Consider the following 10,422-nt stretch of genomic DNA (forward strand, 5'->3'; position numbering starts at 1 on the left):
CACGTGTTCTCTGACCTCACCTTTTCATCTCCACTTTCTTCTCTGCGACTGAAGAGAATAACTCGGCCTGCTAGATTCCGGAAAGTTAACAGGACACCTAAACACCTTGGACAGGCGCGGAAAGAGGAGGCCTGACCTTGGAAGGGGAACGGGGTCCTGCGGCGGGTCCTTCCGGGGGGTGACATTCAGCGGCCGTCCGGGGCGGCGGACCTTGCAGCTTGGAACCATGGCCCAGTTTGTCCGTAACCTCGCGGAGAAGGCCCCGGCGCTGGTGAACGGTGAGCGCGGCGGCGGACTGCCGGGGCGGGAGGGCCTGAGAGGAGGACGCGGGCGGTGGCACCTCGAGGGCCCCGCGGGAGCCGGGGCGGGACGGCCGGTGGGAGGAGGGGCCGGTCTGCGACTGTTCTCTAGCCTTTCCGCCCGCCTGGCCTGCGCTTGGCTTCTCTGTACACCCTAGAAGTGCGCAGTTCTGACCGCGACAGCGAAGGAAGGCAGGGATGTGCGGGAAGGCTGCGGTCGCCCGCCATGACGCCCCCGCAGATGTCGAGGAGTGGGAATATGGAGGGTATGGCCCTGCGGCCGAGCGAGGGAAAGGGAGGGCAGAGGCAAGTGAAAGGACCGTCGCTTCGGCCGCAGCAGGTTGTCTGGGTCGCAAATGGGGTATCTGGAAGTCTACATACATTTTTAGGGGTGGGTGTGCTTTTGAACGTTGACTTTGCCTTCTGGCTTAGCCAGATTATCTAATGGAAATTTTAAGTGGAATTGGACTTTTTTTTTTTTAAAGATTTATTTATTTATTTATTAGAGGGAGCATGAGGGGGGGGAAGGGCAGAGGGAGAAGCAGACTCCCCGCCGAGCAGGGAGCCCGATGTGGGACCCGATCCCGGGACTCCAGGATCATGACCCGAGCCGAAGGCAGTCGCTTAACCAACTGAGCCACCCAGGCGCCCGGTGGAATCGGACTTTGTGGACGAGTGTGCCTGCTCCCACAAACATAGAAAGGGATGTATGTAAACTGATCTTTATCATTCTAGCTTAATATTCATGGAGCTTTTCAGTTTGAAAAAACCGAAGTCTTACTGGCAGACCGCGGTACCTCAGAACAACCCTGAATAGTCACAGCCCTGAGTAGTGGCCTCTTCTGTCAGGAAATACTGCAGTTGTCTGCTAGGTAGCAAGCCATTCCATTTTGTTTCCAGAGTGAGATGAAATAAAATGAGGGAAGCGGCTTCGCTGGATGCGCTATATTCTAGTGAGCGGTTGAAGCACAGATCTCTAGATAGCTTTCACCCAGGTTTGATTCTGAAATGGGGATGGAAAGAATTTGCTAAATATGTGTAATATTTTTGAACCTATTTTACTGTGATTGGTTTATTCATCTCCTTCCTTTGCTCCCATCAGCAGCCAATGAGTTACAATAAATACAGTAATGCTTGAGTCTCTCCTATACAACCCCACAGTCAACTAATTGACACATTTTCCCAAAGAGCTTAAGTTTGCAGTGTTACTAAGAGCATCACGGTACCTGTTGTGGTAAACTCTACAATTTTACATAAATAAAAAGAGAAGGAATCGTGGCTTCATTCTTTGGACTTTGTGGGTGACTCGAAGCAACTTTTTTTTTTAAGTTAGAGGTGGATTTTTTTTTTGCCCTGAGCATGGCTTTCACATCTTTCAGGTGGTGGGATTGTAAACTAATTTTAGTAATAAAATCCAAAAAGAAGAGTAAATACCAAAAGAAAATTTTATTAAGAAACAAACTCTTTCCTATATTTTGAGTTATTAAAACATAACAGTTGTTATTCTTCCAAAACTACTCAAAAAAGATCTCAGCTAGGGCCAGACTGTTAAATGTGAAATATATTTTGCTTTGTAACATAATTCAGTGTATTAAATGTGAATGTTAAGTATCTAATAAAAATTGGGACACCTGGCTAGCTCAGTCAATGGAACATGCAACTCTTGATCTTGGGTTGTGGGTTCAAGCCCCACCTTGGGTGTAGAGATTACTTAAAAATAAATTCTTTTTTAAAAAATTACTAATGGGGCACCTGGGTGGCTCAGTCAGTTAAGCATCTGCCTTCGGCTCAGGTCATGATCTCAGGGTCCTGGGATCGATGAGGCCTGTATCGGGCTCCCTGCTCCGCGGGAAGCTGGCTTCTCCCTCTCCCTGCTGCTCCCCCTGCCTGTGCGCTCTTGCGCGCTCTCTCGCTCTCTATATGTCAAATAAATAAATCTTTTAAAAACTGGCTATAGGAGCACCTGGCTGGCTCAGTCTGTAGAGCATGACTCTTGATCTCTGGGTCGTGATTTCGAGCCCCATGTTCGGCATAGAGATTTTTTGTTTTGTTTTTTTTTAATATAGAGTTTACTTTAAACAAAAATTACTGTGTCTGTTAATTCCCCTGGGGGCACAAAGAAGGTTAAAGAAATAAGTAACTTTATCATTAGACTTCCCCAGAGAAGTCACAGAGTCTAATTTTTTTCCTGTTTACTAAACTTGAGACGTTATTGGGATTTTACCAGTCTTTCCATTAATCTCTTTCTGTTCCAGGAGCCCATCCAGGTTCCACATTGTATTGAGTTGTTAATCTCCCTAGTTTGCTCTGATGTGTAACACTTCAATGGCAGTTTTTCTTACTTTCCACGACTTTGTCAGTTTTTAAGGTATCTATGTAGGTACCTCTCTAGGTATCCTGTAAAGGTGTTCTCCAGTCTGGATTTGTCTGGTGTTTTTCTCAAGATTAGTCTGGAGCTATGGGATTTGAGAAAGAATACCACAAAAGTGAAGTGCTATAATCACATATCAGGATGTACATGATACCCATATAACATCACTGGTGAAATTAGCTTTCATCATTTGGTTATGGTAGTGTTGGTAGGTTGCTCACTGTAAAGTTACTGTTTTTCTCTTCCCATCATCTGTTCTCCAGGCGCAAGTACCTAAGTCTAGTCTGCGGTGTGTGTTGAGGGGGTGGGGAGCAGCTGCCGACAGCAGGGATTCCATCTCCTGTAGGAAGGAGTATTTACATATAATTAAATGGAATTCTATGAGAAAGATTTGTTCTTCCCTGTTTGTTTATTCAGTCATGTATTGTATGGATTCATGTACATTTATTTCCTACTTCTTACCTCCAATAGTATGTTACTTATTTTGTTCAGATTGTTGCAGCCTTGGCCATTGAGAACTCTTTCAGGTTGGCGCCTCTGTCCTTTGACCTACCCCCTTTCTTGTACTATAAAATCTTCAAACTCATGTTACATTTTCCCTGCCCCAGCCTTAGAATCAGCCATTTCCCCAAGGAGCCCTAGTTTCTTTTGGTGGACAGTGGTACTTTGAAACTAAGATCTAGGCACTGAATATCTTTCCTGCTACTAGACTGCTAGAATATCATTGCTTCTAGGCTCTCTTAAGGGTGTCTGTGGGGGCACCTGGGTGGCTCAGTTGGTTGGGCATTTGCCCTCGGCTCGGGTCATGATCCCAGGTTCCGGAGGTCGAGCCCCGCATCGGGCTCCCTGCTCAGCAGTGGAGTCTGCTTCTCCCTCTCCCTCTGCCTCTGCTCCTGTACTCTCTCTCCCTCACTTTGTCTCTGAAGTAAATAAATAAAATCTTTTTTAAAAAGGGGGGGGGGTGTATAGTAACCCATGTGTATATATGCATATACATGGTGGGTTTTTTATCCATCTGTATATATATTAAACTACACATGAGTTCATATGAATGTCTCCAACTCTAATCCAGTACCATGGGATTTATTCTTGCTTCTTTTCTTGCCTGTTTGTATCTTTCCTCTCCTACAGTGAGAAACCTGGCTCCCATCATCCACCATTCATTTACTTATGTTTTATTCATCCCTTGTATATATGTAAAGCAGTTTCAAACTTTTTAGCCTGTACTCCCTGGAAAACAAATTTGCCAACTAAAGTATAGTGTTTGTGTACAGTGTACTGATTTTTTTTTTTAAAAGGATGAAATATCTGTGTTGAAGATAATTGTAAAGACAGTTACACAAGATTTTGTATTCTGTGATAGCCCCATCTTACGGGCACTGTCAGTTCTATGTAGAACTCTCTGTGAAAGCCTTGTGTCTGCTTAAAGATTTACCCATGGCCCTAAGCACAAAGGATGATGCAGATAGTAATTCTAAGAGTAGTCAGAGAGAGAGAGAGAGCGGGCACAAGCATGAGCAGGGGGGAGGGGCAGAGGGAGAAGCAGACTCCCCGCTGAGCAGGGAGCCCAATGCAGGATCCCAGAACCACCTGAGCCGAAGGCCCACGCTTAGCCGCATGAGCCACCCAGGTACCCCCCATCTTCGAATAGTAGGCGGTTTATGGATGTTCATGCAAGTGTGCTGTTTTTATTATGTTTGTCTTGTAGCTTTTTTTATAAAATGCCTTTCTCAGGATGCCTGGGTGGCTCAGTCGGTTAAGCATCTGCCTTCAGCTCAGGTCATGATCCCAGGGTCCTGGGATCAAGTCCCACATCTGGCTCCTTGCTCAGCAGGGAATCTGCTTCTCCCTCTCCCTCTGCTGCTCCCCCTGCTTGTGCTCTCTTGCTCTCTGTCAAATAAATACATAAAATCTTTTTTAAAAATTAAAAAAAAATAAATTCCTTTCTCTTGCTGAAATCACTACCATAATCTTACATCTACCCTGGTTATTAAGAATTTTTTTTTCTCTGAAATAGTAACTACCTTGAGGAATTTCAGCATAGGAATAGATTTGAGTTTGGCTGCTCTGAACAATACATGTAGGTTTTATTATTATTATTTGTGTTGTTTTGAAGGAGGAGCAGCTGGGCTTTTGTTAAAGAAATATTTAATTCACATATTGATGAGGATACCAAAAATGGGCCCTTAATTGGTATAATTCCATCTGGATTTGTAGCCAACAATGTGACAAGTTTTAATCTTATTCTTAAGGATGCCTTTCTATGTAGCTCCTTCCCTCCCCTTCTGCACTCTTTGCCTCCAAATTTTCTGCTCTCTCTACCAAGAAAATTTGGTTCCATTGCTGCTGTTTTCTTGCTTCTGAATCCAACTTCTCTCAACTTTAGCAGTTCACTAGATTTGCCATTCATAAATGAAGTAACAGTACTAGCTGGCCACTAGTGAAGTCCTGACATAATTGAATGTGCTTATAGCTTCCTGCCTGATTGAACTTCCCTGTGACACAGGTGTTCTGCATCTTTAAAAGCCTCTTGTTACCAGGGAGCAGCTTTGACTTTTCACACCGGGTGCACATTTGGTACAAGCAGTGAATGAATGTGATGCATGAATAAATATTTGTGTCCAGCCCACACATCTGCTTCTTTCGGTCTCTAGTGAGTTCATCCTGGTTTTTTGTTTTGTTTTGTTTTGTTTTGTTTTCCAGCTGCTGTGACTTACTCAAAGCCTCGACTGGCCACATTTTGGCACTATGCCAGGGTTGAGCTGGTTCCTCCAACCCCTGCTGAGATCCCTACAGCTATTCAGAGCTTGAAAAAAATAGTCAAGAGTGCTCAAACTGGTAGCTTCAAACAGCTCACAGTTAAGGTAACTATGGGCTAAATGAAAACGTATGTGCATAACAGAAAATGTCTTCCCTTGGGATTTTTCTGATTGTTTTGATTAATATATGTATTTTCCAGTGAGGCTGAAACCTACATAATGAGAGATAATCTCTTTCTTGACTGCTGAGAAAGATATTTACCTTTCTAATTTTGTCATCGGGGTTGAAATAATTCAGCTATTTTATGTCTTCGTTTCCTATTAGTCTTATAACAAAGAAAGGAGCATTTTTACTGGGCAGCTTTTTTTTTTTTTCCCTCTCCTATTTTGGTTAGTATACTAAAAGAGGATGGCTTACTTTGCTGATTCTATACTTTTTTTTCATCTGTAGGCCTGGAAATACTCCCAGTTTAGCCAAAAGATCTCTTGGACTATCAGGCGGCTAACACATGAAGATAAAAATACCAAAATCTAGCAAGCATATCATGTAATATGAAGGGTTACTGAATCGCATTAAGATAAAATCTAAAGACTGTAAGAATTGGAACTTGGATTTTATGTTTGCTTGCTTGAGTCAAACACAGGATACAAAAAGCCTAAATAAACTAAATTGTTGCTGACTTTAGAATCTACACCCTGGAAAATATAGTTATTCTAGTTTAAAGGGGAAAATTAAAATTCACATCCAGGTGCTAAAAGGAAAAGGCCCAGTTTTGTTGTAGAGGGGTACTGTTTTCAACTAGAGTTTCAAGATCCATAGTTGCACTTGGATGCAACATTGCTTTTTTGGAACCAATCATGTGCTTTTTCTCTCCGGGCAATAAAACATTGATCTGTGAAACTGAGTCATTATTGAATACTTGGAAAGAGTTAAACCACATAATAAATGAATAAAGGGGAAGACAGAGCTCTTCATCTCTCAACAAATTCTCTTTGGCCAGACAGAAATGTCTATTCGGAGACTTACCTTCCTATAGCTATCCTTTCACATGAATGCCCTGTCCAAATGTGTCAGCTCTTTCCAGGATGTGGGTTGTTTTCGGGCTCCTAAAGTGTCTCATAAACTAATGAAAGGGTTAAGTCAGTTCAGGTCTTTAAAGAATGCTTTGAAAGAATTTATAAGCTCTGGACTACTTAGCTTACATAATTGAAAGTTCAAGTGTTCTCAGCAGTTGAACAAAGTTAACATCAGTAAATCTTGACTTTGGCTAAAACTGCTTCTCTAAATGAATAGCATCCTTATATTCTCTGTTACTTAATCCTGGAGAAGAATACTTTTAAATATGTAAGAAAAAAAAATGTACATTAAAATTTGTGCTGCTTTTTTCAGGAAGCTCTGCTGAATGGTTTGGTGGCCACCGAGGTGTGGATGTGGTTTTATGTCGGCGAGATCATAGGCAAGCGTGGCCTCATTGGCTATAATGTTTGAAGACCAATCTTTAACATCTGTTTATATGTGGCTTATTATTTGAGTGTTCTTGGACCATGTGTGATCAGACTGGTATTTGAATAAAAGAAGATAATGTATCAAAATCAATGTTTTCTCTATCAGACGCTACATGGATCAGTTTCTCTTGATAATAAGATGGGTTGTCTTCCTTTAATACATTAATAAAGCTCTAAGGGCATGTCTTTTGCTTAGCCTAAAACTGGAAAGGATATATGTGAATATACCAACCTGGCAAATACATTTATGAGGATGACATTCTCATTTGAAGATTTGAAATACATGATAAATTTATTTGATTTCCAGAATAGCGGAAAGGTCTTAGGAATCCTAACTAGGATTTGCTATAGTAGGAAAAATAGTAATACCACATGCCAAAGTGATACAGTTAAATCCTGTCCGTAATATAAAGAATAAAATTTGGATGGTTTCTCTTTGCTAGAATCAGAGATAGACTTTGGCAACACCTGCATTTACAAATGTTAGAGTACTTGGTGGTATTCTAAGTAAATATCTTTATACTATCTTTAACACCAGGACAGAGCTACTGAGAGCCACCACCTCCTTTTTAAATATAATTTTGATGTGTGTTATATTATTAATCTATTCAGTTTATGATTTTTAGAGGCTATCTTTACAAAAATAAAATACCCTATGGATATTTAAATAGTTATAAATTTAGTATTCTCCGTGGTTCTAAATAGTACCATTATGTCCTGAAATAAACAGAAATGCTTGCTATCAGTCTGTCTTCTTGAGCTGTTTTATTGAGGATATAGGAGAGACTTAATCATTCGTTGGCTTTTCTGGGGATTTTACCATCTTTGAATGGTTTATTGGTATATTTCTAAATACATTGTAGCTCCTGCAGCCATTGCAAAACATGCATTACCAGCTGATGATAACCAGAAGCTAACTGCATATTGGAAAAGCGTCATGGCTCACAGTAGAGTATTAATCCTTTAGTAGAACTGAATATTTATCCGGTCAGCCCCAAATTTATCCACTGCACTTGGAAAACCACTGCTTTAGCTTAGTCAAGGGCAGTTTTCCTACGCGATCAGCAGGAAAGTCTCCACAGAGACTGCTGCTCTTCTGAAATGAAGTCATGCCTAACTTACTGCTTCTCGCAGTAATCACAGGTGGTCAAAACTGAAACTACCCCTTCAAAAGGCATTCGGTAACTTAAAATACGCATAGCAAAAGACTGAAAATTACTGACTACTACAGTCATGGTGATCTTTGGGAGTTTTTCCATTTCATACAGTGAGTATTAAAATTAAATTTAGGGGCGCCTGGCTGGCTCAGTCGTTAAGCGTCTGCGTTCAGCTCAGGTCATGGTCCCAGGGTCCTGGGATCGAGCCCCGCATCGGGCCCTCTGCTCGGCGGGAAGCCTGCTTCTCCCTCTCCCACTCCCCCTGCTTGTATTCCCTGTCTCTGTCTCTCTGTCAAAATAAATAAAATCTTTAAAAAATAATAAAATTAACAAATTTAAAGGTATGAGATCAGCTAGCACTAATAACCTACGAGGCCTAGTTGATTCATGACATGTAAATTTTTTTTTTGTAACCATCTGGTCCCCCCCAGAAGGTCCTCAAAATAAACATTTACTACTCACTTCACTGCAACTTCCTTCTCTGCCATCCAGCACACCTCCAATGTGTGGTGCCTAATAGTGCACGTACAGTATTTTCTTAGGTTAAAAGAGCAGTGGGCTTCTTGAGGTGGCAACTTCACCTCACTAGCCAGTTACCTTTTGCCCTCCTGACCCCCAAATGTCTTGTCTCCCAGTGAAGAACTGTTGAGGCTGGCTTTCACTGAATTTGTGGGTACCAAGTGTCGCCAGTGACAGCTTCATCCCTCAGATACTCTGCGTGCCTCCTAAAGCCAGGCCCTAGGCTCAATATCAGAGACGCTCGTGAACAGCCTGAACGTTACCTGTTCCGGGGTTTGGTCTGGTGAGACACATAATTAAGCATGCAGTTACAACACCGTGAGAAGTGTTCCAATGAGGGAAGTGGAAGGTATGCTTGAAAGAGTCTAACCCAGACTTGAGAAGGGGGTTCAAGGGGGAGGCTGTCAGAGGAACCAATATCCAAAGTAAACCAGAAAAGTAAGAGGTAGCCAAGAATGGGACGTGGTACACTGGGCAGGTAAAACAGCCTGTGTAAAGGCTGTTACTCGGGCACCTGGGTGGCTCAGTCGGTTAAGCGTCTGCCTCCGGCTCAGGTCATGAGCCCAGGATCCTCGGATCGAGCCCCGCGTCGGGCTCCCTGCTCAGCGGGGAGCCTGCTTCTCCCTCTGCCTCTGCCGATCCCCCTGGTTGAGCTCGCTCTTTCTCCCTCAAATAAATAAAATCTTTTTTAAAATAAACATTCAGAGTTTTTATGAGGCTTTCATTTTAAGATCACATTGAATGTGAAACTGTCTACATTGTACACTTAATTATTTGTTCTATACACCACACACTCTCCTTGGATAACAGTTTCTCCTTTCTTTTCCACTCCTTTCTTACCTAAGTTTCTTCTGTCCTGATTTCTAAGGATAGCTCAATGCAATTCACTTTCTTCATATTTCATATTTGTACGGCACTTCACATCTTCAAAGCACTTGCACTGACTATCTCATTTCGCCCTCGACTCCCCTGAGGTATGTGGTGTAAATGATAGACCCATTTAACAGGAATTAAGCAGCAAGAAACATTAAATGATTTGGCGAGGATCCCATGAGTAATAAGTGGCACCCCAAATTGGGCCCAGGTAATGACCCCGTGTTGTAGTCTGCCCTGACTGTATGCTAGATCCTCTTGCATTTTCACAGTTTCTATATTAATGTTCTGTCTATTCTCACGCCTATTTTGCCCTACTGCCAAGCTACTAAAGCTTTATTGTCACATCCGATGTCATCCCACCTAATCTTACGTAAAGTGCTATCTAGCTTTGTGAGACTTAGTGTTTCCTAAGTAGTGTAGTTTTTACTTCTACCAGAAATGAATGGGCCCAGTTGTGATCACCCAAGATGACCACAGTGCAGTTCCACCAGAGATTCCTATAGCAGGGAACTCACGCTGACCCTCGTAGCTACTACTACGAAAATACTGCCGTGGAAGACCCTTGACGATCTGCCTGCAGCCTTGCCTTCACCTCATGCTGCCATCAGCCTTTGCTCCAGACACACAATTTCCAACCAGTCCCCATAAAAGCCAGCTTTAAACTCACCGCATTATTACCCACTATCCCTGATGGTTGCAGTTCATTAGTCACCAAACCATTCTTTATTTCATTTTTTTTTAAGATTTTATTTATTTGAGGGGCACCTGGGTGGCTCAGTCATTAAGCGTCTGCCTTCGGCTCAGGTCATGGTCCGGGGGTCCTGGGATCGAGCCCCGCATTGGGCTTCCTGCTCCGCGGGAAGCCTGCTTCTCCCTCTCCCACTCCCCCTGCTTGTGTTCCCTCTCTTGCTGTGTCTCTCTCTGTCAAATAAATA

At 42.7% G+C, this 10,422-nt stretch overlaps 1 protein-coding gene across 1 annotated transcript; it reads left to right on the plus strand.

Annotated features, from left to right (window-relative positions):
* ATP5MG (ATP synthase membrane subunit g) lies at nucleotides 1-7,117 on the plus strand. The gene is made up of 3 exons (XM_032428013.1): nucleotides 1-278; nucleotides 5,374-5,534; nucleotides 6,820-7,117. The coding sequence occupies exons 1-3, from the start codon at nucleotides 227-229 to the stop codon at nucleotides 6,916-6,918; spliced, it is 312 nt and encodes a 103-aa protein (XP_032283904.1). The 5' UTR covers nucleotides 1-226; the 3' UTR covers nucleotides 6,919-7,117.
* Nucleotides 7,118-10,422: the final 3,305 nt, after the last annotated feature.

This window comes from Phoca vitulina, unplaced genomic scaffold, assembly GCF_004348235.1.
Source record: "Phoca vitulina isolate PV1807 unplaced genomic scaffold, GSC_HSeal_1.0 scaffold38, whole genome shotgun sequence".
Classification (NCBI taxonomy): Eukaryota; Metazoa; Chordata; class Mammalia; order Carnivora; family Phocidae; genus Phoca; species Phoca vitulina.

What these genes read in the sequence shown, in the direction of transcription:
- ATP5MG (XM_032428013.1), top strand. Translation starts at nt 227, where the DNA reads ATGGCCCAGTTTGTCCGTAACCTCGCGGAGAAGGCCCCGGCGCTGGTG. An exon ending in GGCCCCGGCGCTGGTGAACG is followed by an intron (nt 279 to 5,373) that starts GTGAGCGCGGCG and finishes TTTGTTTTCCAG; the next exon opens with CTGCTGTGACTTACTCAAAG. An exon ending in TCAAACAGCTCACAGTTAAG is followed by an intron (nt 5,535 to 6,819) that starts GTAACTATGGGC and finishes TGCTTTTTTCAG; the next exon opens with GAAGCTCTGCTGAATGGTTT.